Below are 27,941 nucleotides of genomic sequence, written 5' to 3'. Positions count from 1 at the left end.
TTAACAATAACGACATTCCTCTTTTATTCTTCTGAATTTACAATTCAGCTGTTGCGAGATACAAGTTGTCGACGCGTGGCGAGGATCTGACCTAAAGATACAATTTTTGCCGGGCGAATACTGTTCGAAATCGAGTCGGTCTCGTCGGTACTCACCAATACCTAACCTGTGATCTAACGAACAAGGATCGCGAGTATGAACGCTACGAGTAATGGAGAAAGGTCCGGGTAAAGGACGATACGATGGTCTACGAACAGTGCTTGTTCCACGTTGACGAAGTTTTACTTTTTATCCCGCGACACGTTCGAGCGCAGAACGTCCCTCTTGAACCAACAACGTTCGGTCTTACGGAAAATCGGCAGTACGAGAATTAATTAACGTACTCTGCGGAGCATCTAAAGACAGTGAGTCCCGAGAATATTCGAACGTTTGCAATCGATGAACTTCGATGGACAGAAAACGCATCAGAGCCAAATTGAACTTATTAAAGAACACAGAGCAATTTTCAAATAGTTTCGAGCCAGCAAACAGATACGTACATACGTGTTCTGTTCGCTGTATTCTTTCGACGACGATCGTTCGAACATTTTCACGGACACGCCGAATATACGTGATAATACATTAATACTAATCGACCGCGAATTATTTACTGTCTAATTATTTAGGTTTCGTCATAAAAAAGTGCCTTTAAGCTTAACAATTGGTATCGTACCCGCTACTAACTAACCGATACTCCGTAATCGCTACTTAACTATCGTAACAAATTTTGATTCGTTATTCGTGCCTCTCGTCCGATGATCATTACGCTAGGTTTACTTTATCGTCTAGCATTTTTGATATCTTAATGCGTGTATTGCGCTTGTCGGCGAGATTTCTTCGTAATGAATCGCAATAACAACTGAACGCAACGAAACGAGTCAAATTCAGCCGATTCTTTACCAATTTACTTAACGACAATAACAAACAACTCTATCTTCGATCACAATTTAACTTATACTAAGAGTTACCCAGTCGTTTCGTTAAAATATTAAATTTGACGTTAGAGTCTCCGCAACTTCGTACGTTTTACATGGAAATGTAATATATAAAAAAAAAAAGAAAATATACATCGAAGTGGAAACAGGTTCCCATAAACTTCGAATAAAATGTTTAACACTTTTTGAAACCATTTGGTTTACAGGAGTTCAACGAGTTAGTTCTAAAGTCCAATGAGTTAATTACGATCTATGTTACCAACTAACGATCATCAATTGACTAGGTTCTCTTCGATTTATAGCTACGATCGCTCGCGTTTTTAGACTAAATCGATAATTGCTGTATTTGCAGCAGACGATATTGGCCGTTTATAGTCACTTCGAAGTTAGTTTGTCTCTGTTTAAGAGAAAGTATAGAGAACAAGAGGGATGCTGCCTTTCGAACACAGGGGATGGGACGGGGTAGTTAAACAGTCTGAATAGAGGTTAGCCCAGTGGCTACGAACGACCAATACACTCTGCTCTGCGTACAGATCATAACCTACACGCTCCTCCGAATTGCACAGCGTGTTTGATTCCTAAACACAAGGATACGGAGATCTTAAACTTAGAAACCCCGAATTTAATGGTTCCTCTGACTTCGAACAACCAACAAGCACATACGATATGTATCTAAATTACAGATTACCGAGGAACAAGCTGTGTCGAATGGTACACCTACGAAAATGTAAGGTTACATTCGACTGGAATATTCTAAGTTAAACGAAAGGGCTGGTCAAAGCATCGACATAACTAACAAGAAATTTTTGTTACTGCTTACAATCACTCAAACGACGAATTTGTAAAATGAATAGAATCATTATAGAGGCCACAATAAGACGAAAATCAAGAATACCAATTTGTTGATGGAGGCTTCGTTAAAAAGTTATTAACGTTAGAGTTTCGCTCGTACTGAATTTTTTTCTAGAAAGTGGGTAGGATTTTGGGGGTATGTCTATTCACCAAAAATGCTTGTAATTGACCCCTGTAACTAAATATAATTTTTTTAGTATGATTTGAAATTTTTTAATTTCGTCGATAAAATTTCACACCTTCTCGAATTTTTTTCTCGAAAGTGGGTAGGATTTCGAGGTTACGTCTAATGACCAAAAATGATTGTAATTGATCCCCACAGCTAACAATATTTTTTTCAAAACGATTCGAAATATTTTAATTTCGTCGAAAAATTTCTCATCTTCTCGAATTTTATTCTCGAAAGTAGGTAGGATTTCGAGGTTACGTCTAATGACTAAAAATTATTATAATTGTCCCCCGCAACCGAAAATAATTTTTTCAGAACGATTCGAAATATTTTAATTTCGTCGAAAAATTTTACCCATTCTCGAATTTTTTTCTCGGAAGTGGGTAGGATTTCGATGGTATATCTAATGACTAAAAATGATTATAATTAACCCCCGCAACCTAAAATAATTTTTCCAGAACGATTTGAAATTTTTTAATTTTGTCGAAAAATGTCACCCATTCTCGAATTTTTTTCTCGAAAATGGGTAGGATTTCGAGGGTATGTCTAATGACCAAAAATGATTGCAATTGACCCCTGCAACCGAAAATAATTTTTCCAGAACGATTTGGAATTTTTGAATTTAATTGTTAATAACTTTTTAACGAAGCCTCCATCAACTAACTTAACACCATAACTTTTTCAAACGTTAACTAATAAGAGTTGTAAAATATATTTCCATAGAGTCGTTCGAACAATTATACGAGCAACATCGTACGTAAACTACTTGCCATAAATTTCTGATTCCTAGATTCATCTTCGTTAAACAATTGAATACAAAGACACGATAATTAATTCTCTCATTAATTGAAACCTCGACGATTAACTGAAAGAGGAATTACAACAACCTCGGAGCAGTTTACGGGTATAGTGGTTTTCTTGTTCAATCTTTAGATCTTCAGATCCAGCCTATTCCTTCTCTCCTTTCTTTAACCGGAAATTTCATTAAACGTTCAGTACTTCCCATCGAAACAAAAATTTAACAAGTTCTTGGAAGCTTCTGTTTAACGCTGTCAAAGTCGTCGCTTCGCCTTAACCTCTGTATTCGCAGTAAATAGTTTGAAATTTCGCGGTTTATTTAATTCGACGTTACGACAATTACGAAAACTAAAAAACGATGACCTTGGCAGAGTTAAAAGTTACACGCCGTAGTCGCACGGGTGGACCTTACATGATACGAAGAATGTTTGCCGGCTGGTTTCGATCGTTACTGCGTAGAAAAAGTTTTAATATAACATTCGTTGTTTCTCCATCTAGGGTCCTCTTTTTGTTTTTCTTAGAAAACATATAAAAATCGTTTAACATTAAGATCGAATACGGCATACGCGATGCACTGTCCTCGGAAGTTCAACGCTTTTTGGTTTTTTTTTTTCAAATAAAAGAAAAAAAAATTCGGGACTCTTCCGTGTACGATTTCGAGAAACTTCGAATAACCAGAAAATGCTGGAGGCTCGATCGTTTTCGCTTGGCCGTTGCGTTACAGTTTCTTTATTCTTGGTTTTCGATCGACCGGAAACTGTTCTCTCGCCTGAACAACGTGACTGAGCAAAATTATCACCCGACAGTCACTGCACTCCAACCTCAACTGACCTGACTAATCCCTAGCCGAGCAACTGCACAAAAATGGCGCGACAGTCGCGTCGTTTAGGCGGGAAATTGGTTGCGCTGACCGAATTCGCGGAAATCTGGTTATTTTAACTGGCGCGACGAGTTAGAGACTTGAGAATCGTTCGTTCGCAGCGTGCTCGCACTTACATTTACGCTTTCATTCGTTTTAGGAACAACGGGTAAAGAATTCTTGATTGTAACATACTTTCAATCTTTCTTTTAATAGTAAGACTGTAGCCAGTGATGCGAGTGATACCGAATACGTACAGTTGCACTATGACTGGGTAATATCACGAATCAACGAAATCGTATGTTTTTAAATGGTTGATAATTAGGTTATGAAAAATTTGGTATCATTCCCACCACCGGCTGTAACGTGTGCGATACAATGTGACGGAGGAAGAGATACCTACGTAGATTCCCTAAAAAGTGCAACAACGCATTCAAAACGTTATAATCAGTCGTTGGAGAATGTGATTTAAATCCAAAACCGGGCAAACAATCGAAGAAAAAGGCCCAAGGCGCCTGGTCGTATCCAGAGATTCGTTTCAGAGTCAATGTACGATTTATAATTTAAAGATTTGTACAGTTAACCTAAATGGTGATTTAGCGAAAGTTTGGTGCGATAAGGCGAAAACTGTTCACTGATGTTCCTTCTCTCCTAAGAACCCAAATTCAACGTCATTATCAACTAACAGTTGTTATAGGAACGTGCCTAGCAACCTATGCATCATCGATCCCTCATTAAAAACACCGTGACAAGGGATTTCATCGATTAACAAGTGACAGTGCTACAAAGAGACGATAACAGTTAACAAATTTTTATTATTCTAGATTAACTTGTCCTAGGTCGACGACCCTAATTCGTTTCATTCGCTATTTCGAAGGATTTGAATAGAAACGAAAAGCATTGACTGACGATTTCCAGGTAACTATTAGCTCGAATCGTTCGTTACCTTGAATATGGTACAAACTAACGTGCGTTCGAACGAATAAGGTGTCGAGTTTAACGTACAGGTTATGGTAGAGTTTTGCTAGAGAGTTTTTCGTTACGATGCAATGAGAACAGTACACAAATATGATAACAGAATTAGTAATACGCAATTAAGTCAAAAAGAGGTTAAGACGTCCAATTTGCTCACTAAAAACGACTACTTTGCCTGTTATTAAATTTGTTTATCGAATGGATCGTTCCTCGTGGCTCGCTATGATCGAGAAAAGGGTACTCGAGAAACAAAGGTCACTCTAGAAGCTCTGAAACTACCTGTACTCGACGTTCGAAATTTAAACGAAAGCGCACTGTGCAATTTCGTTATTTACTCGCTTTTATTACAGTCGTTTATTACGAGTTAATTATTGCAGTTTGGTGTTTCATTACCATGGGTGAGCAATAACGGAAATTTCTCTCGCGTTCTATTCGACGAGATTAACCTTATCTACTCAGTATGTTCGCTTACTGTCTACGAATTTTAACAATCGACTCTTAAAAAAATTGATTCTCGATTCGCTTACCCCTACGATATCTCTACAAACGTTATCGAAAACGGGTGTACCCGGAATACAGAGTTTTTCATTGACAACGTAATACCGTCCTGTCGTTTCATTAGCAGAACTACATTGTTTTTGTATACCGCCATTTTAATATCGATGAACGAACTGTTTTTTTTCCTCGTATGGTACTCGCGAAACGCACGATTGTCTGGAAATAAAACAAATCCCTTCGACACCTCCTACAGAATGTTTGGTTAGGCGTTCAAGAAAAGCATATTGATAGAGTAATAAATGAAATCGGTGGTTCCCTGACTAGAAGTATAAGATCTATCTAAAATGGCGATGTACGATGAAAACGAGGCGATCAAAATACGAAATAAAGTGTTATTTTAATTTCCTACCGACCCTTTGTATATTTTGAATTCCACAGACATTAAATTCTTTAAATTTATTTAGTGCTTCAGAAAGGAAATCAAACTAGCATCTGAAAGCTGATTTAAACTAAATAGATCGAACCTTCAGACTGAACTTCTCAATTCTGGCCATTGAACAGAAACTGTATCTAAATCGACAATGCGTTGTCTACTCGCTATTGATTCACAAATTGAAAAACCATAGTTTTATTCATCGAATATTGCACTGTTTTTAGCGATTGTTCTTTCTATTTGCCTACATATTTTGTTAAAACAACCGACTGTGTTAAACAAAAACACCGCCAATCCACATAATAATGTAACCTTGTTGTTTTTAAAACAAATTTAGCGCTTTTGAAGATTGTGAGAAACCGAGGCACAGTACGCAAGACTACGATTTTGCAATTTGCGAGTTTGGATTGCTTCTTTTCCACCGTGAATCGCTTTCGATTGCCTAACGAACTTAGGAGCGCTCTGTGCGTAATCTCGCGTCTCGACTATCATGATTAACCCCTTAGATAAAATCGTATCTTTCGAAATTCCTCATCGTTCGCAACCTATTATCGCATACGAAAGAAATAGAATAGTTTTTATACAGGGCTTTGGCACAGAAGTCAACAAAAATCGAATGCTCTGCTACGTCTCATCGTCCGTTTAACATTATCATTCGGCGACGTCGTGGAACACGAATAACAAATTATCCTCCACAACGTTCGACGTCCACCGCGTCGAAACGAGCCCCGAGAACTCGAAGATATCAAAAGCCGTCTATCTCGAATCTCTCGTTTCGCGGTCCTCTTGGAATCCAATTATTATATTGGATAGATTTCCTTTAATATTCCTAATTCACCGACACCGTAATTTTCTAGCATTTCTCCCGTTACAAGTCGATCGCTTAACGATTCCGTACACCGATCCGTTAACTCGCAATTGACAAATCGTTATCCTCTCTCACGTAGTACCTTGCATCGGGACGTACTCGGATAGGTTCACTTACGTGACGTAAAATACCTCTTCCGCAAGAAGAAACATCCTCGGCTCGTTCGCTCACGGCGAACATATTTAATTGTATTACTGAACCCACAAGATTCCGGCGAGTTTCCTTGTTGCTCGGCTCCCTCTTCCTTTCCAGAAACTGGATACTCTTGTTCTCGTCAGGAATCGCGTTCATCTCAGCCTGTGCAAAAATGTTAACATCGTTTTGGAAACTTTTACAGATGCTTTTCAGTTTTTTAACGTCTACCGGGACAGACCTCGTGGTGTTAAGCGCCACTGTCCAAGAATCCCAGTTTACTGTCGTCCTTTCGAGAACCAAAGAAGATACAAGGTTCGTTAAGTACGTTACCCTTAACAAAAGAGCGGTGCCTCCGGTTGATTCCACCAGTGCGCCGCTAGAAGCATGTACAACTCCTGATCCTGAACAGTGTAACCTGGAGGTGGTTGAGAAGGCAAAGGCGGTGGAATCGGTGGCAGCAGAGAGTAGGACGGCGGCGGTGGCGAAGGCGACTGGGACTGTGAGAAGGTTGTCGTGATGGAGAGCGGCGTTGGCGGCGTCGTGGTCACTGCCGTGGGCTCCTCCTTCGCCGGAGATCAAAGCGTGCAATCGAACATTGCCAGCGACTGAGTGATCACGTCATCCTAAAAGATTCATCTCCTCAATATTCACCTTCCATAAAGGGCTACATATGTATTTTGAATCAGTAGTCTAGGTGGCAAATACAATTATTTCCTCATTTAAAGCAATTTCTGCCAAAAGATGCCGATTTGTTGGTCAAAAATATGTCAACAGATAGTTCTGACCGCTGAACAGGTCAAGACGCCATCTTGAAACAGTCGATGACGGCGACCATGTTTGATTACGAACTGTACCCTACAGTAGGAAGATTACTAGACTTTAACTGTGATTATTCGCGTAAAAAATGTGGTAGGTTGCAGTCGACAAGGAACCAAATGAAGTATCGCGTGGAAGGGAAGAAAACGATAGCGATCGTTACTTAAGCACCACATTTGTCGCGTAAAACATCGGGTTCGCTATAAATACGAGCAAGGAATTAACGCCACTCTGTAGGACGCTGTAGACTAGGAACTCTGATTGGCAAATGTTTTCAAATGGACACCTCTTGAACTCTGAACGAAGTCGCGAATAAAATAAGATGTCGCACCTTCAAGCAGCTCTCGATAAATTCCTCAATCGTTATTACGCCGTCTTGATTTAGGTCGAGTTTCTTGAACACCCTGTCCAACTGTTCCCTGACTTTTCTGTCCTCCTCGGCGTGATGTCGTCTGCCCATGAGCTCGTGGACCGCCGTCACGACTTCCCCAAGCTCGCCTCTGGTGATGCATCCGTCGCCGTTTATATCGTACAGCTTGAAGGTCCATCGTAGCTTCTCGTAGATGCTGCCTCGCAGCAGCGTCGATAAAGTGACCAAAAGATCCTGCGAACGCCATATTTAACGCAACGTGCAAAGGTCCATTCGCACAAACCGAGGGCCAAATTCGAGTCGATAAATAGGGGAAGATTCTTTTATGGCGATCTGAGGAGGGAATTCCTATGCACAGTGATCGGTTGATACAAGTTTCACGCGGTTGGGATGCCCAAGCACCACTCGGAGAGGCGAATATGGCTGTTCGGTTACCGTTTGATGGTCGACTTATGGTCGACGTGGGAAAAATCCGCTCGAGCTCGGTCTGTATAAATGGACCTTAAAGCGTTTACAAGCGCGAACCCGATATATGGACGCGAATAAATAAATTACCCTGAAGCTGATGGCGCCGTTGCAGTTTACGTCGAAGGCCTTGAACACGTAATGGGCGTAGAGGCTGGAGTCTGCAATTCGTAGGAGGAGTCGCCGTTAACTATTTACGCTAAAACGGGATCTCTTATTTAATTGGAACTCACTGCCATGGGGGAAGAATTTCGCGTAGATGTCCTTGAACGAGTCCTCGTGCACTACACCCTCCGGACACTCCTGAAAGCAATCGGGAAGAGCGTTATCTTGGTTCCGTGGCCGTTCGTTTAGTTGAGCTAACGCATAAGTTGTCCCGAGAGGAAGTTGCTATACTTTTGGGGCGCGTCAGGAAAGCCATTTTGATCTAAGGAGATCGTCTACACTGTTCATTTAAACAGTAACACGACATCTTTGTTTTAGTTAAAGTCCAATTTCTTTGATCCCTCAGGTATAAAAGCTACCTTTGCTCTGAAATGTTACAGCTTTCTTGCCTAATTTTAAACGTGAAACATTTTAATTGAAGCTAGAAAATGGAGGCAAAATTGTTCCAACAAGTATTCATCTACTATTTATTGTAATAATCACTTGTGATTCATCGAGATGGGGGAAATAATTCCTAGATTCTGTCCCTTGAACAACGCTCGTTTTGCATAATAGTGATTGTTTCAATGCAGATTCATGTACGACGATAAAAACGAACAGTATATGTTAATTCACTGAAGATAGGGGCTTTCGGTCTCAATGGCGTTTGGCAGCGTGCCGCCTCGGAAAGAATATAAAACAGTAGAAAATTCGACGAGAGTGGGAGGGAGGAGGTAGAACAGATACTCATGTTTGCATATTTGCGAAGGTGACGCGGAAAGGACAGCAGAGAAATGAGGATTCCCCACACCGTGCCAAGGAACGTCTTCGAGACTTACAGGTAATGCCTCCATTTTCTTGCTACGTTCAAATTCATCGAGCGTTCCGTGGTCGTTGGGAAAATACGGAGTCTCTAATAGAATTTATAATTTCCATTTAATAGGACAAAAGTTTACTTTATTACCCAATAACCAACAATTCGATAAACTGATAAAGCACATCAAATAGTTGTTCTTCGAGTTTTACCCATTAAACTACTAACTTTTATTAATATATCTCGCTGTTTTACGTCTTATTATCATTTAACGGCCTTTATTTAGTTCCCCTTAAGGATATGTAATGACAATTAAATCTGTCGATAAGATGTTCCTATGAAACAACCGAGTTATCGAACGAGCTCGAGAGGACAATTCGATCGGAGGATGTCTCCTGGGACTTAGGGAGAGTTCCAACCTTGAGAACCCTAGCTCTTCACATCATAGCCTCAGTGTGGAAGGATAACCCTATACTAGAGGAACTGCCCACTTGCGAAGATAAAAACCAGTTGATAGAAATTCTGCCAACCAACCTGCCGTTCGAATTGACCATAACCAGAATCGAGGATGAATATTATTGGGAACGTTGCTCGAAAGATAGGTAAAACTACAAAATTGGTTGTTGCTTGATGGGGGTCACTGAACTCAAATACTCCAATTGCCTCAGATGGGAACACAACGATCCAACGGAGCACGGTAATTCGTGGCGACAACGGTATTGCGAGGGCCTATTATGCGAATGTCTGGAACGTCTGGAGCCCACCTTCTTCGAAACACAGAAGGAGGAGTGCGAGAAGATGATCGAGCTCGTACGGAATTACGTGCACGCGATAAGAATCCGTTCCCTCGTGCCTACCAAGTAAGAAGTTCTTCAAAACTCTCGATCAACAGTTTCTGTACGTTTTAAAAATTCGCAGAAAAATTGTGAAAGCCTTGGACGACGAGGACCCGTGTCTCGCGGGCGAGGACGTCGTTCACCACATCCCCATGGCCGGCATTCTCCCCCAGCTACCTCATCTCGTTGAGATTCGCATCATCTTCGGAGTTATTTACATGAACGACGGCTTCGAGTGGCGCGACTTTGAGTGAGTCACTTCACGACGATGGTTTTCATTAAAACGGCCATTTATTCCGGACGCTTGATTTACGCGAAAAAGGTTCTCCGTCGAAGACTGCATGGGACTCGGTGAGGGCATCAAAGCCTGCCCAAACTTGAAGAAGTTTACTCTGTCGCGGAGCAATCTGAACCAACCGCGTGTCGCCGCTCTGCTTCAAGGAGTTGTTGCAAACAATAATGTTGGTAAAATCTTTATGCAAATTCATATTTTCATTAATAGAATTGGTGGAATGGAAGCTTCGTAGAGGATTGTCACAGCCCCTTAAATTGAGCGCATTCTGTAATTTGTTGAGAATTAAAATTTCCCATAAATGCATAAATATCCGCTATCTAGTAATCGTACAGAAGTTTGGAGCTCTAAAAATTGCAAGTTGATGCCTCACACGTTTGACACACGTTTAGATTAAAATAAATTGACACGAAAATCGACAAGTATCCTAGAAATTTTAGAGCTCCAAACGATGCAGAGTTCAAGGAACGATTAACTTTTGGTATTTCTTTCCTCCCCCATGGATTGGCAACGATTGTTTTTAAAGCCAGATAGAGGAGATCGATTTTTCTCACTGCAAGTTGGCGGACAAAGGCGCCCACGCGGTGGGGGAGTTCCTCTCCATGCACAAGGGCCTTAAGGTTTTGCATTTGGTGAACAACGATATTGGCCCGGATGGAGTGGCTGGCGTGATATACGGATTGCTGAAGACTGAAGGGTCGATACTGAAGCACCTGAATTTGAGGTTGAATCCTTTGCTGGATTCCGGGACGATTCACGTGTGTGCTTGTGAGTATACGAGGCATCGGTTCGCTGACATTGGCCCCTCCGTAAGTCAATATTTACTTTCCCGGTATGTCGGAGGCTTTACACTCCTGTAAAACAAACTATAGCCGGGTCAGGTCTCGATTGGTCAAGGCCACCTCAGAGGACTGTAATTTATTTCGACACACGTGCTTGTTGCAAATAGTGGAAACTGTGATTGGCTTAGAAAGGGGCCATTATGGCCTATTATGGCCTTCAATTTATACAGAATGATAAATTAACTCGTAAGAAAAAGTGATTTATAATTTTATATTGACGCGATTAATAATTTTTTAACCCCTACTGAACGGATAAGAAATATTTCAAAAATTCGTTATATTTCATAATAAAAAAATAAGCCGAAGAACAGGCAGTAAATGAGCCGCCATTCAGTCAAAGTGCCATTGAGAATCACGAGTCTTTGTTCAGTTCTCTGTAATGAGGGAGGACTGAATTAATCATTGTGTTTGCACACGAGCGCGCGACACGAACCCCCAAAGCACTTTGAAGATGACAATTCAATTTTATAATAAAAAAAAAATAAATAGAAGCAATGCGGAAACCTTAATCCCTGGTGAATTTTTCCGGATTATTTATTTATTATTATCTGGTAGCAGATTTTCCGGTTGTTTAGCATTTGACCTGAAAATTTTTTTCAAAGACGCCTATATTTGTTTCAGATTTACTGCGAACTGACAGCTTAGAGATACTTAACGTGAGTGGCTGCGGAATTAAAGCTGACGGAGGCGCGGCGCTCGCCGAAGTATTAAGGTCTGGCTGCGTCAAGTTTAAAATGTTGAGCCTCGACGTGTCTAATAACGATTTTGGCGAAGAGGGTGAGGGGAAAATTGGGTCGAGGAACATCCAAATAATTTAATGCTACGAACAAACTTTGAGTGCTCCGCTACCCACTGTTTGGATATTATTATTTTAACGATAGAAACATCTGTCTGTTTTCATGGTGTCATCAACATTTCCGGTGCTTGAAGTTGCAACACCCTGTATGCACGGATCGATGTTGTTGATACGAATGTACGAGGCGCCGGAAAATGATAAACGATATGATTTCAGTGGGCGAGATATTCAATGCTGCATTCAAGTCCATGCCGTTCATTGTTGACTTCGACGCTCGAATGTGCAATTTCTCCAGCCAATCGAAATTGTCTATTCATGAGGCTGTGCTCAGGTAAGGAAACCATTGGTACAGCGCGATAAAATGTTCCTGGCGCTTCTCGTTGTCTCTAGGAACAAGGAAGAACAGTGGAAAGAGAGAACCAAGGGAATGCTTGATCGACTGAACAGCTTGCATACGCGTTCCTTGCATACGTAACCATTCGAAATCGAAAGCATCGAGAGAAATTATCAATAGCTCCCTAGAAACCAAATTGTTACACGTACAATTATCCATTTGCACGAGTAAAAGCTACAAACAACGTCTGCCATTTTAAATTTTGAGCAAGAAAGAGTTAATATTCGACGCGCCATCGAGAGACATCACACTTTCCCACAGGCTTTGGCATCGTTCCGTACTCGTAATATTTTCATAAAAATCAGGCTCGAGAATGCGAAATGAAAATGACCATTGTAACGGAGAGTGACTAATGAAAAGCTTGGCAACAAAAGAACAGCGGAACTAGGGTGCAGCTACTTCAAGAAACTTATGCGAAAGCCGTGAGCACGGTAAATTGCGGGAAAAGTAGGCCAGACGTAAGACTTTTTCCATTATTAATACGAACGAGACGAAGAAAAAAGAAGGCCCGGCAGGTTTTGCACGATCTCGGAAAAATTCATCGTATCTGCAGACAGACAGATTCAATCTGGTTCTCTCTCGCGACGAGCAAGCTCAATTTCCTCTTTGTTTCGACGGTATCTTTGATCGTCCAAATATTTTCCATTTTGTACGCTTGTTGGGCGTCGAAAAATACAACCTGGAACTAGATTGCTTCGATACATCGTAAGCGAGTTATTCGAGCTAATATTTGCCTATTTATAAAATGTTCAATTTATAAATATCGGGATTAAAAACGACCATTAAAGCGTTCAGAAACGAATCAAGAGGAGGGTAACGACAAGAACTGTGAGCAGAGTAGCACTCGACTGAAGAATTGGTCGTTTCTGGGATCCGCCTATCGCCCCTCGATCCAGCTCGTTTCGCCATTTTGCGAAATAGTTTTACTCGTGTTTCCCCGTCCGTCCTGGCTATTCAACCACCACCCTTTATATCTGTTGTTCCGTTCTACGCGTTTGCATTGTGTTTCGCCACTTGTAATTCAACGCCCGGTCTCTCGACGATGATGGAGAGAATTTGAACACCCTGTACGTGCTCTTTGATGTAACTAAACTTCGCTAATTACGTGCCATGTTTGCGAAGTTCAAACACGCGGGGCCTTCGTTTATTTATCCATTAATCGCCGGCAATACTGACTGATTTTCCTGTGTAATTTCCGTTCGATAATCTCAGCTTTACAGCCCATCCGCGTTCGATTCAATGGCGCGTCCGTTTCGCGTAGGGCGAAATCGCTTTCTTTCAATTTTTCTCGATAAACTACGACATTACGAGCAAACAGAATTCGCAACGTCTCGAAGGTCCATCGAAATACGGTTTTGGTGGGCTCGAGACGCGCTGAAGGTCTCATAAACGCTCGTAAACGTTAAAACTATTAAAAGTTTTGATAAGAAATTCTATAAGAGCATTAAAAAATCCCAAAAGCAAAAATAAAAAATGACTCGTAAAAACTGATTATCCAGAAAACGGTGGACGCCAAACGCGCTATACTCGGCGCCCATAAACGATTCGCTAGCCACGTGCGTGAAAGTTCGAAGGTTCATTAAAATTATCGGGGTTGCAGGGTACGATAGGGAGGAGTTCGTGAACTTATTTATCGAATCGATCTTCACGGATGGCTATCTGCAAACTGACGACCCTAACATAGGCCAGGTATCCTCCCGATCCTCCTAAACGTCAAGGTCCTGGCCTCGTCGTGGCCTCCAGCTGACATTCTTCGATTTCCACTAGATAGCAACGTTCTTGGTGCTACACCCTTAAATAGAATCGAGTTCAATAGGACGTACTAACGCTCGTCTAACCTTTACGCCTTCATTGAAAAACTTCTGTCCAGAAGCTGAACGTTACCTGAGAAGCTAGGTCGGATCAAAGGGAACAGGGGAACCAATAAAGACAAAGAGGTTCTTCGACAGCTATGAGAAGATATCAAAGGAATTGAGGGTATTGGACACTTGAACAACCTTCAGAAAAACGTAAGCGAACAATAACTGTTATTCAAATGTGGATAAATAGAAATTTGTTCGACTCGATGGACATTCACACATGTTTTCACAAATATTCTTTTGCTCTATTTTATATTAATCGATAAAGTGTCTTATACTGTCCATAATTACGCAAGAGACCATACCAGTAACCAAGTCGACTTTTACACCTTTTATTTCGTATTTTAAAACGTCGATAAAACATCGTTTCTATCAAACCATAGATGTGGTATACGAGTAGATCTTACGTACAATGTATTTTTTTGCCCCATTTTTCTGAAGCTCCACAGCCCCATTACCATTTTCGTGTCATTTGCAATGGAGTTCTTCTCACTTTACGGAATTAAGGAATAACTTTTTCATTATTGTTAGAATTTCTACATATTCTTCGCTAAAATACGCGTTATTTGCCTTTTTAAACATTAAAATCCTCCAATCCGTTCAGGAGTTATGATTTTTTAAACATAAGCATGGAAAAAATTTCAGGTCACATATTATATTTTTCGTAAAGAATTTTTTTCTTGAAAGTGAGCAGGATTTCGGAGTTATGTCCAATGACAAAAAATGATTGTAATTGACTCCTGCAACTGAAAATAATTTTTTTAGAACGATTTGAAATTTTTTAATTTCGCCGAAAAATGTCTGCAACTACTTGAATCTGAGACTGACTTAGCTTAACTATGGTACATGCGTTAATCCAGAGTTGACCAGTAACCAGATGTTGAGATATAGGTGCCTTAAAAGACAAGGTATCAGGGACCGCTTTCTTTTCTAATTTTCGTTAAACGTGACCCATCTCACGGGCCACTTAGTACGAACGTTTCGTCCGTGTAAACGCACGCTCTTGACACAATTGCCAGGCTCGGCTCGAGTGGCGCGTGTACAACTACGAAATAGCGCAATTAAAACACCTAAGAAGTTCTTAAAGAGTCCCAGACTCTTTTTCATCGTTGCTGGCGCGCGCGCGACCGTTTCAAGCTGTTTTTAGTTGCTCGCGATAAGTGCTCGTCCGCGAATTCCTGCAACGAAAGGCAGGAAATTTAACCTTTCGATTCCTTTCGCGACTATATATAGGCGAGATCGACGAATGGACGCGAATAAAAAACGAATTAGTACTTGGTACGACGCGCGTTTGGACTTGTTGCACGACCACGTTTGGAGTCCGTCCTCTATCCTTCGCCATCTTTGTGTCTGCCCAAGCTTGCAATCGTACCTACGTGGATGCAAGACACCCAGGTAAATCCTCACAAATGTTATATTACGATTTTGACGTGGTGGAATAATGAGATCGGACAGTAAGATACTCGGTAATCCAATATAACCCTTGTCTATTTGACTATTGTGTGGTTTACGCAAACTGTACCCCGCGTGTACGAAAAAAAGAGAATCGTAATGTAATACCCGGTCTATCCTTCCGGAAATTCGCGTAAAAATTCATTCGAATGAACCTTCATTCATCCGTTCATTCGTGTGTAAAACCATTCGAACACTGCCCAACCGGCGAGTCACTGAATTTATTTCTGTTTTCAGTACCCTCCAGAAAATCAATGGTCGAAACCGGAGCCATTCGTCCGCGAGGACTTGACACCACTGTTTGCGGCGACGTTTTACAAAACAGTAATCGGCGTGACACACATTTAGGCTGGCAGGAGCATAAAAGCCGGATCAATATCTAAACGTGTGTGTACGTGTGCGCGCGTATGCGTGCGTCTGCACGCCTGGCTGTGAAAAAACAGTGCAAGATCCGCGTTGCTGCAACGAGCCGAAAGAGTTTTCGCATTTATCGCGCGCGTAAGTACGCAGAAGTTTGATCGTCGGTGTGAACCCGTTTTTCGTCCAATGGGCGAAGGTCCTGGCCAGAATTTACTTTGCAAATACTTTTGCACGGTGAACGATGGCACGTGCTAAAAAAGAGGACCGCAATTGTCGACTGATATCGACTGCATCGGGCGACAGGCCATCGTTTTCATTGTCTCGCGCGCGCTGAGCTATCTTTATCGATAACCATCGAGAGGCTCGGCCATTTGAACCGTCAGCGACTTCTATTTGCTGTCGGCTGTTAATTAAATCGGAGTCTCTATTAAAGCGTCGAAACATTGCGACTTTCGACCCAGATCGCGCCGCGGTTCCCGCCGGAATTATTTGTGGGACGCGAAACCGACAAATTTTCCGCGGCGAGACGATATAACGAGAGCCAACGCGTATCGCGAGCGAAATGCATCTCGCGAAGGTGCTCCAATTAATTTATCACCGGATTGGAGGAAACCAGCGGAGATGTTCTCGCGAAGAATAGAAAATTCCGGGCCGTTCGGGGTCGTTCGTCGACGGCTGACGTCGGAAGACGTACGCCCCGTCGAAGGAAACACGAACGAACAAGTTGTACGGGCGCCCTGGCCAGATTAATTTAATTGAAGGCATCTTTTCTTCGTAATTATCGCATGACGGGGCGAACTTAATTACGAACGTCTAAAATCTGTTTGCCAACGGGAGGACCTGCGGAGCGCGGTTCTTGAAAGGTGGCCAAAAATACCTTCCGCTTCTAACCGAGGAATTAATAAAACTCGTTGGAAATAAACTACCAACTGTCGGAAATAGTCGTGGTTGTCCGCGAGTGTATTTATTTTGCAGTTTGTTGCAACCTTGGATGAGAAACGTTGATATTCTTTGGCGCGAATCGCGTGGATTCGATTTCTCCGAGGCGCAGTTTCGAGAAGATGGTGCGACGCCATGACAGTTTTCCTTGCCAGACCATAAGTCTCGAACTGTCGACGATCTCGATCCAACCATCGTGTTATCGGTTGTTCCTGACTGGTGTACCGTTCCAGCTTGTACAATTGGAGCCTGTTCTTGTCAAGAATCGCGAATTTCGTGTTCCACGTGGCGCCATTTTCGTGACAAACGAGGCTGCATACGCCTATCGCCTCCGATACCAACCACCACGCCAGTCTCGCTCGTAAAATATTTACGTAGCGTTTCGAGGGCGGTGGTGGTTGGTGCTTCTGGATCCAAGATTGCCTCAAGGTTGCATACGCTGTTAGGGCGTATGAACGTAAATGTCGGAGGTGTACGCCAGGTCAATACAACTGGCGTTCAACGATTTTAGAGTCATATCCGTGAGGTTGAAGCCTAACGCGAGTATTTTGGTGGTTGGAGTCCGAGATCGGAGACACGAAGGGCTCGATGGAATTATGGAAGAAGATAATCGAAGACTGTAGAACCCTTTTTGTATCTTGGGAGGTTTTCAAATTGTAACAGTAAAGTGGTTGCAGTAGTGCTGCAAAGGTATGGGGTTATGGAGCAGGATAAGTCTGGATTATGTTTCGGTTACGTCTACGATAGATCTAGGTCAAATCAGTATTAGGTTTGGCTCAGGTCGTAGCTAGCTCCAAGGGGTGGGTCTAAATTGCGTCTGGATTAAGTTTGAATTACATTTAGTTTAACTACAGATTAGCGTGGATTAGGTCTGGATTATGCTTAAGCGAGGCCTTCGATTATACCTCGGTGTAATATATATATTAACGTAAACATGAATATTAGATTGGCAGAGCGGGGGCAATACGGCTGGTGTTAAACGCGCGTGTTCCGGAGTTCGACTTTCAGAAGCTCCGAGTTGGTTCTTGCCTCGCAGTATTGAAAGTGCAGAAGTGCAAATGAATTATAGAGAAAGGTTGTTCAGAGCGTAGTTTGTTTTGTCGTAACGAATGTGCACGGTATACTGCCTGCTGCAATGTTACACACGGTATCTTGCGTAATTATAGTACGCTATATACCGTCGAAATAATTATCTTTTGCCTTGCAATGGCGGACTTACAAACATGCGAGCAATTACATTTTCATTGTCCCTGTTACGTCGTATAAAATTTTTTTTACTCCAGTAACGAGTGCCTTTGTCTGGGAATTATTAAAATCGCGGGTATTTTATCTTTAATTGGTATTTAAAATTAGCGTGGTAATAATTAGCGCGAAAAAGCACTTTTATCCCCTAGGGAACGTTTCGAGTGGAGTTTGAAGATCGCATGCATAACGGAGACCCGTTCTACCCTTTAAAATAAGGTCCCTCCGTAACGTTTTCGCCTTTTCCTCGTGAATATTCATGCAAACAGAATTATAGCGAAGAGAATTGATGAGACGACGAGCGACCGGGTAGAATGCAAACAGCTGACTCGCGTGGGGAATAGAATTGTTATTACGGACTCTACTTCAAAAATGATTTCATAACGCTGTAGGGTACGAACAAAATCATTTTGCCTCTCGGTTTCGTCTATCCTATTATTATATTATTACGTTAATTGTCGTTCGCGATACAGAACCTCGGGGTTCGAAGGTGCACCAGGCAATCTCATTATTCGTTCATCGTACCGTGCAAACTTCAAGGTTCTCGGTTCGTTAATACTTGCTAACGAATCTTCGTGGAAAATACAGATTCACCGTTAAAATATACATGAAAAATATCGGTGAAACGTTTTTTTTCTTTCGAACCAACTGTACTACGAGCTAGTGTTGGGAGCAGATAAAAATGGTCCTGAAAGGAATGAGAGTTTTATTTGGTCAGAACTTTCACTCCCCTCGCCTGATTTAACACAGAGGTTGGGGTTCTCGTGTAAGAAAACGCAGTCTACGGAAGCAATCTCCTTGCCTCGTGGCATAATCCCTCGAGACCATTTCTATTCAGCTCCCAACTGTACATTATTCAGGATCGCCTTACCTGCTTGAAACCTCGGTACATAACTCGGATTTCCTGCCTGGAGAACTTGGTTTGCCGGAGGAGTTCTTCGAGAGCTACCGGTCTGGCGGTTTGTTGCCTGGTCCTGGAGCTCTCGAAATCGAAAAGTGCCTCTTCCGGTCCGGGCGAGTCCGGCGGCGTAGCCATTCCTGGTCAGCCTTTGGGGTTCCTTCTCGCGCAAAGTCCCTACCGACGACCGCTGACCGCTCCTTGTGCCCCCTTCTCGATGACTATCACGGTCACACCACGGCTAATTCATCCCTTCCCGTTACTTTCATCCTCGCTATTTTCATTCGTTCTCTCGCCCGTCCCTTGGCCGTCCTCACGTCTTCCACTGTTTCCTCCGCCAAATAGAGACACTGGCGATCGGTTGCCAAGCGACTGTAAACAAAATAACGGAACCGTTTGACTTAGACACCGTGATATTGGGTAGTCGACTGAGCGCTTGCGGGAAAGGCAAGAGCGTAGCCCTCTGGTGGCAAGCGCGGGAGGCGATGGACCCCACAAGATCTCAACGACAAAACAAAATTTACGCCTCTTAATGATCACCCAAAGTGAGAAGCATAAATGTTGCTTTCATTCTTCACTCCACTTTCGATGAAACGCTTAAACACTATGATATACGATAGGTTAGGATTTACGAGGAATATTCTACGAACGACCGTTCGTCGCAAAGAGATTTAAATTGCGGCGAGTCGACGAAACAATTTCAAACGACACGCAGCCACGAATAAACGTGGCTCGCGCCGCGCATGTCACGCATATATTTTCTGCATATATTTTGCATATTTGGCCGGGACGGGCTCGCGTAAATATCCGCGGGCCCCGGTGATAAGTGAAACGCCGCGAGCCGTTGTAAAATGACTGATTTAAAACCGTGCTAGTCTGGCTTTGTGCACACAGGCGCGCTTGGAACGGACGCGAACCGGACGTCCAATCAAATATTTGCCAGTCGGTATTTCAGCGAGGTCTGCAACAAACCTCCACCCCCCGCCCCGTCCACGCTGTGCACAGACCACGAAAGATCCGACGTTCGACGAATCGAATTTCACCGAGACACGTGTTGCAGACCGCGCGCGGTCTGTCCAGGCATGAGCCCATACTACTTCGTAAGATAAATGCCGCCATTACTGACCGGACTACCACCAGCGACCTCTTCCTTATTCTACTTTCTTTAAGAGGGTATTCCCATTAGAAGCCATCGTTCTTACGGCGATCTTTGGTACTAAATATTTATTATAATTATAGATGAATAGTATTGAAACTGTGCACACGTGTTTGGTCATATTTTATATTATCCTTGCTACTATACGATCTAAAATTTGACGAGGGTCATTCTTAACACGTTCACTGTCTATGGCCTGCATATGGGTCATAGCACTACGCTATCGCTACCCACGAAAATGGATCAAAAGTGTTCAATTATAAAACAGGCAACACGGATCGGCGTTGAATTCTTTATAAGTAATCCTCTATCTCGACTTATTTTATTTCAACGTCGAACGGAAGGGTACGCTTGACCCATTTAAAACCGCCGCGATTGGCACTGGGCGACATCCGATGTCTAGAATTTTTTATATTTTCGGTGTAATTAAAGTAATCGGGAAATAATAAAGTAATTGGATAGGCGACTTCGTATACAAGGAGTTTCCTCGAAATAAATCGACTCTCGGTGTCTTTTACTACTTAGAAACTACCGTACAATATCTACGACGATATACATAGAAATAATTTTTACGAGGAAAATTACGCGATGATCGTCCGTTGCATATTCAGGTCACTCGGTTGACGCCTATTGAAATAAATACAATGTCGAACCGGGTGCCATGTAAAGGAAAAAAATAATAAACACGGACGCGTTCCGTCAAGCATCGCCGACTTCCTTTCGTAAACGATAACTGTTCGAGGCCACACCCCCTCCAAATATTTCAGAGACAAATTTTAATGCAACTGTAAAATTTTGTGTATTTTTTATCCCACGTAATTTCGATGGAAACGTATTGAAAACATAGTTAATCGACTCTGCATGGCCAATGACGTGAGAGGTCCACGACTTTTGTACAGAACTGTATTTATGACGTCCCCATTCTGGTGGTAGACCAACGTCACGTATGCGTGACAGCGATAATTTTGCATTCCGCGTCAATAAAACAAAACCAGGTCTGGATGCGTTGGCACCTGAAAATATTTCTTTGTCTATGCGTTTGCGTCAGTTTGAAACAATTCATTGGTTGTACAGAGAACCAAAGTCGAGAAAGGGTGCACAACAGATGTCACCGGTACAGTAATGTTTATGGTGAGACGATGAACTCAAGGAACAGTCTACGCCACTGCTCGAATTCGTACTAGAAATAGCTAAATAGTTGGGTCCCAAAATATTCGAATACCTTCGTACATTTAATAATGTTTAACTACTTCGTATACAGGGTGTTCAAAAATCGTGTCGAAAATCAAGAATACCAATTTACTGATGGAGGCTTTGTTAGAAAGTTATCAACATTTAAAGATCCGCCCGTACTGAATTTTTTTCTCGAAAATGCGCAGGATTTCGGGGGTATGTTTATTCACCAAAAATGATTATAATTAACCCCCACAGCTAACAATATTTTTTTCAGAACAATTTGAAATTTTTTAATTTCGTCGAAAAATTTCATCCATTCTCGAATTTTTTTCTCGAAAGTGGGTAGGATTTCGGGGGTATGTCTAATGACCAAAAATGATTGTAATTGACCCCAGCAACCGAAAATAATTTTTCTAGAACGATTTGGAATTTTTTAATTTTGTCGAAAAATTTCTCACCTTCTCGAATTTTTTTCTCGAAAGTGGGTAGGATTTCGGGGGTATGTCTAATGACCAAAAATGATTGTAATTGACCCCAGCAACCGAAAATAATTTTTCCAGAACGATTTGGAATTTTTTAATTTTGTCGAAAAATTTCTCACCTTCTCGAATTTTTTTCTCGAAAGTGGGTAGGATTTCGAGGGTATGTCCAATGACCAAAAGTGATTGTAATTGACCTCCACAGCTAACAATATTTTTTTCGGAACGATTTGAAATATTTTAATTTCGTCGAAAAATTTCTCACCTTTTCGAATTTTTTTCTCGAAAGTGGGTAAGATTTCGAGGGTATGTCTAATGACCAAAAATGATTATAATTGACCCTCGCATCCGAAAATAATTTTTTTAGAACGATTTGAAATTTTTGAATTTAATTGTTAATAACTTTTTAACGAAGCCTCCGTCAACAAATTGGTATTCTTGATTTTCGCCTTATTTTGGCCTCTAGAATCCCCCATTAAAATATTTCCCAGGTGTGGCCGAACACCCTGTATAAGAATAATAATGTTTTATCATTAATGTCCTCGCTTACGATAGAACTTATAACCTGGCCCAGTTACTTGGATCTCCCTGTATAATCTTTGGGCTACATAGCCCTCGTTACCGCGTGCGTCTATAGCACGTGCAGTTATTCGAGGTTTCCGTGGGAAGTTGGCAAAAGCAGTGCATGCGCGAATTTCCGGAATAAATTTCGTCGGTGTGCTTAAATTCGCCTCCTTTATCGACTTTTCCCGACTACGCGTGGGTCTTTAAAGAAACTGCGATGGATTTCATTTACGTAAGTCGTAATAATAATAATAACGATGTTACCGTGTCCTTGTTTTACAGAATCGAATCACGAGAACCAGCAATTCGGTTTTGTGAATGGCGCGATGCTCCACAATGTCTGGACGGGACGAGAAAATGTTATAAAGAAAATTCTAAAAATGGCTTTAAAATATTCTAAAACGATGTTTAGATTGCAAATGATTAGATTATAAAAAACTGTAGATTCTTATTTTTTTGACACCGTATGAATTTGGTCCGACGAGATTGTTACACTTGGTATCTGCACACAAAAATAGCTTTGTATGCAAAATTTGACACAGATCCAAAGAGGTCAAGTTTTGAGGTTCCTTTCTAAGTCTAGGTAGAAGTCTCAAAGGATACACGTAATTTGTACATTGTCACTAATTAAGAGTAAGGTCTTGACTGAGAAGACGGATTAAAAAGTTATATGCAACCTGTACACGAAATATAGAAAAAAGAAAGAAAATTGATAAAAATAGCGTAGAGAACATCCAAGTAATTCTTTCTCGCTGAATTTCACTCGTTGCGATTTCTTGTGGAATTTATAATAACTATAAGTTACGTAAATCGCTAATTGCGGTTCTCGTTACCTACTTTTGTACGGCTCTGTTCGTTATGAGAGTGCTTCTAACACGTACTCCTTGCTGTGAAAATGAATTAATTAAAATAAGAGTACGAACTCGTGGTCGTTAAAAAAAAAACAGCGTTTACGTTTCGTAACAACAATGAAAAAAAAAACTGTTCAAAAATAATTAGGTATCCTCTCGAAAGAAAGTCTCACTGGTATCCTTTTCCTCAAACAAATGCAAAGCAATATGGCGAACGTATCGTTGATCGTAAATATTTCGAATATACGGAATATTTAATAAAGGAATTGCAAGTGTACCTTGAATACTAGAAGAAAAATAGGGACGATAAATTTTTGAACCGATCCACCTACGCGAAAAATAATCATGGCGATCAAATTACGTGGTTCGTCCTGTATAAGTCTCGCTAAATTGAACTGCAGAAATTGATGGAACGTGAGAAGCTCGTAAACAATAATATGGCGCCGTGAGCAAAGATTCGGGGCTACTAGTTTCCGCAAATATTTGTAATAAATTTCGAAGGAATTCGACCGTAGCGGTATCTGCAAATATTTGAGGTTAAGTTTTGAGGGAATTCGATAGTATCGATCGCAACTCGAGCTCTCTTTGAGTATCGAGGAAAATAAATAAATAAGAAAGAACGGGAGAAGCGAACGAGTAAAGATAACGAGTCCCCTAAAATTCCAACGAATAATAATTATCGTTTAATCGAAGCAACAATGTTATTACCTTTGCTTTTTAACATTTTTTTCGATAGAAACAGAAGTGTTAAATTTTTGTTGTTGCAATGGAGGGGACTCGAAAAAATTTAACACCGCGATTTGTGTTTGATGATTATCGTTCGATGAATCGAAGCAATGTATTTTTATTGGAAGACAGAGCGCAGGCTCATTGTCCGAAGTAAAGTTTAAGATCGCTCTAGTGCTATCAAAAATAGACCATGAAGTAAACCAAATACCATACGTACAAGAGTCAGATACACGCGCGTTAAATCTTCGATCGAATTATCATTCTTTACATGTCGTTTTCATAGTGGGACCCATATATACATTTTCGATACTTTAACTAACGAAAATAATTACATAACGGCGTTAACGAGAAATAAACTAGTTTAAGTATACAAAAAGATTTTCGAAAAAAAGGAACGTATCAATATACGTATACAGGGTGTTCGGCCACCCCTGGGAAAAATTTTAATGGGAGATTCTAGAGGTCAAAATAAGACGAAAATCAAGAATACTAATTTGTTGATGGAGGTTTCGTTAAAAAGTTATTAACGTTTAAAGCTCCGTCCGTACTGAATTTTTTTCTAGAAAGTGGGTAGGATTTCGGGGGTATGTCTGTTGACCAAAAATGCTTGTAATTGACCCCCGCAACTGAAAATAATTTTTCTAGGACGATTTGAAATTTTTTAATTTTGTCGAAAAATTTCACACCTCGAATTTTTTTCTCGAAAATGGATAGGATTTCGGAGATATGTGTATCCACCAAAAATGCTTATAATTGACCCCTGCAACCAAAAATAATTTTTCCAGAACTATTTGAAATTTTTTAATTTAATTTGTTAATAACTTTTTAACGAAGCCTCAGTCAAGAAATTGATATTCTTGATTTTCGCCTTATTTTGGCCTCTAGAATCCCCCATTAAAATTTTTCCCAGTGGTGACCGAACACTCTGTATAAAGTGATAATAAAAATATTAGTATATTAAACGTGAAGTATTTTTTTATATTTTTAAAATTTGCTTCATTGACCAAAAACGCTTGTGATAGATAATACAAATTATGTTCATCCGAGAATTCTTTGCTGTACCACAAGACTTTCGAAATACTGTGGGATATCCAGAAGTCGATCGATAGCTCGTCACGAGCAGGAGCAACCCTAACAGAATCTCATGACAGGGACGATACAGAAAACTAATTCAATATGGAGGGACGCACGATAAAATAACATTATGTAACGCTTAAGATTGAACCTGCACGTACGCTATAAAAACCAAAGCATTCAGTATAATTTTGTTAGAGCTGGTAACGCTTGCCAAATTTTTTTTTTATTGAAATATTTTGTGCACTGTGTGGACGAAAAGTTATAAAGTTATAAAATTTAATACAAAAAGTGGATCATTGATATCCCTGTTCCAGGATTGGAAACTATCCTCAAAGTCGTGGATGAAATACCAATTTAATTAAATTTCTCGAAAACCAATAGCGATAGAGAAGAATGTTGAATATGAAACTCGATAAAAATCTATCTCTCCTATATTTAAAACTATTTTTCTATTTCCATTAGTTTTCGAGAGATTTAATCAAATACGTAAACAGTAAAGTTTTATCAAAAAAAAAAAAATGGAAATTGTCAATTGATGCCCTTGTTAATCGCAGCATTCACCAAGGCTGACTAAAATATATAAGTAATGGCATTCGAATACGCAAATTATCAAATATTGATGTTTGATACTTATTAAATATTCGAATGAACTCTAGTCTGAACAAAACCAAAGTATGTGGTAGTTATATAATACCGTTCCTTGATATAAAAATGTTATCACTGCTAAAGAACTGTCGCTATAAATATTATCTGTGGAGTACAAAGGACAGCTGGAGGCACAATGCTTAAATAATTGGAGGATCTCGTGCCTGAAGTACGTACCAAACATTGGGAACAAAAGGGGCGACATATATTTATTACCGTAACATGTTTATGAAACGTTCATCTAGTGCAGTATAAATATCTCTCTAGATATTGCTTACCTCGTTCATTTATAAGATAATTAGAATAAAACTATGAGTTTTTAAAAAATAATTCAATAATAGAAACCGAGAAATGTTTAAACAAAATTTTGTAGAAAATTCATGCATTTTTCTACTTTCCAAAAATCATCGAACTTCTATGATAAACACAATCGTGAGAGAGTTGTTTCCCTCGAACATCGAGACAATCAACAAAGACGAATATTCGGGTCCGGTAACGCTCGACTTGCCACGAGAAAAAGAAAGAAAAATGCAGCCGCACAACAGATATCGCTGCACAAAACGGTCAAAGGGAGCTCGTGTTTCTAGACGGGTCAAAACAAAACATCAGAGACGAAAGAAACGCGACGTATTTACCTCTGCTGTTCGTGTCAGTCTGCCCTACCACAACGAATCTGCGTGCACTAACGAAACTGAACATGCAACGAAGGAAAGCCAGGTCAGGAACAGTTCGGTGAACGCAAATCATTCGGAATCAAAGAGACACCGAGCCAAACGCTTCTCAATGCTTTTCACGTAGCGATATGTCGGGTTGGCCAATATAAATTTTCACGTTGAACGAGTAAAAGCCTGTCTGAATAATTTGTTCGATAAACGTCGCGAATGAACAATTAAAACAGCGTTTCAACGTGAACAGGCACCGCGAATTAATATTGCAAAACTTTAATGATACATTTTTATAGTATCGATAGAAAATTTGTTCCCGTTATTAAGTACGATTCGAAACGACACTCTGGCCGTCAGCGATTCGATAAAAATTACAACCAAAATTACACGAATAGATCGTATCGCAGATTTCGTCTATCGTACGGAATAAAATGTTGGCCACCACGACGCGTGTTTGGGAATCGGTGGCCTGACAGTAAGCTTTTTTATCGAGCGCGAGGGAACGATCATCGAATAGTTTTTAGTAGCGTAATATCTCCAAGGGTCTAAAACATTGCTAGAGAATCACTTACCTTTGTCCGTGGAAGGCGGCAGGCTCGTCCGTACGGTGAAAATTCGATAAGACCCTGGGGAGGACGACGGCGTGGTGGGTCGAGAGGAGCAGGAAAACACGGATCGCGTTCAGAGGACAACGCGAGTTCGCGAAACTGCTCGGGCGCAGGGTGGATGACCCTGGGTCGTTTTCGAATCGGCGTCGATGTGGTCGATGGAAAGGCACGTTCCTCCGCGGAGGATCGGGACACGGGAGTCAAGCAGACACCATTACACGCCGTCGATTATTATGATCTTTAACTCCACGCTGTATCACAGCTCACGATGGAGACGCGTTACGTCGTGTCTGTGCATGGCGCGGGGAGTACGCGCGACGGCGTTCCTTTGTCATGGGTCGGCGAGGTGACTGTGAACGCGCGTAGCCGGAATCAAGAATGGGACAGACAGACCGCGCACTTACGGCGGTCGGCGGCAGACTGGTGGTGCCCGGGTTGAGCGGACCACGCATCCTCTGGCTCGACCAATCGCCGCCCTCCTTCTCTCTCGCCTTCGCCTACGCGATCCTTCCCACGAAAACCACCCTTAACTGGACGCGCGCGGGCGCTCCTTCCGTACCGGTTCGCGTTCGTCCTTTCCTTCTTCGAAACGTACCGAGTAAATGAATCGAAAGAATACTTAAATGAAATTGTTATGCAGACGAACGCAGCGGTTCTCAACACTTACGCAAACTCCATAAAGATCGTACGGGCGTGCTCCCGTCAATCCTGTAACAGTGATTCCTAACCTGAAATCCGTAGATGGGGTTATGGGGGTCTACGAACTTGTACGTAGGAATTTTAAATGTTTATTTTATAAAAGTATGGTGTGGTTTCTCGGCTGTTGGAGACGGAGTTATTGGTGAGATATAGCCTGATCGATTATCCTTTTAAATTTTCGACACCTGTTGTTAAATACCTTGTATAAACTA

At 41.2% G+C, this 27,941-nt stretch overlaps 2 protein-coding genes across 3 annotated transcripts; one reads left to right on the top strand and one right to left on the bottom strand.

Annotated features, from left to right (window-relative positions):
• On the bottom strand, positions 1 to 27,494 carry LOC143343888 (A-type potassium channel modulatory protein KCNIP1). Of its 2 annotated transcripts, none has more exons than XM_076769239.1 (7): positions 26,995 to 27,494; positions 19,054 to 19,452; positions 8,446 to 8,515; positions 8,303 to 8,373; positions 7,709 to 7,981; positions 6,892 to 7,184; positions 1 to 6,723 (listed from the first exon to the last, which is right to left on the bottom strand). In XM_076769239.1, exons 2-6 carry the CDS (start codon positions 19,216 to 19,218, stop codon positions 7,137 to 7,139), a joined length of 627 nt encoding a protein of 208 aa, XP_076625354.1. In that variant the 5' UTR covers positions 19,219 to 19,452; positions 26,995 to 27,494; the 3' UTR covers positions 1 to 6,723; positions 6,892 to 7,136. The 2 variants fall into 2 exon arrangements, with proteins under 2 accessions (XP_076625354.1, XP_076625355.1); XM_076769240.1 differs by lacking the exon at positions 26,995 to 27,494 and adding an exon at positions 26,393 to 26,490.
• Positions 8,991 to 12,719, top strand: LOC143343885 (dynein regulatory complex subunit 5). The gene is made up of 9 exons (XM_076769232.1): positions 8,991 to 9,197; positions 9,500 to 9,772; positions 9,839 to 10,030; positions 10,089 to 10,256; positions 10,329 to 10,467; positions 10,829 to 11,066; positions 11,762 to 11,917; positions 12,153 to 12,267; positions 12,327 to 12,719. The coding sequence occupies exons 1-9, from the start codon at positions 9,151 to 9,153 to the stop codon at positions 12,409 to 12,411; spliced, it is 1,413 nt and encodes a 470-aa protein (XP_076625347.1). The 5' UTR covers positions 8,991 to 9,150; the 3' UTR covers positions 12,412 to 12,719.
• Positions 27,495 to 27,941: the final 447 nt, after the last annotated feature.

Source organism: Colletes latitarsis, chromosome 7 (genome assembly GCF_051014445.1).
Source record: "Colletes latitarsis isolate SP2378_abdomen chromosome 7, iyColLati1, whole genome shotgun sequence".
NCBI classification, from domain to species: Eukaryota; Metazoa; Arthropoda; class Insecta; order Hymenoptera; family Colletidae; genus Colletes; species Colletes latitarsis.
The sequence above is the reverse complement of the archived record's forward strand: the minus strand, read 5'-3'. Positions and strand labels throughout refer to the sequence as shown.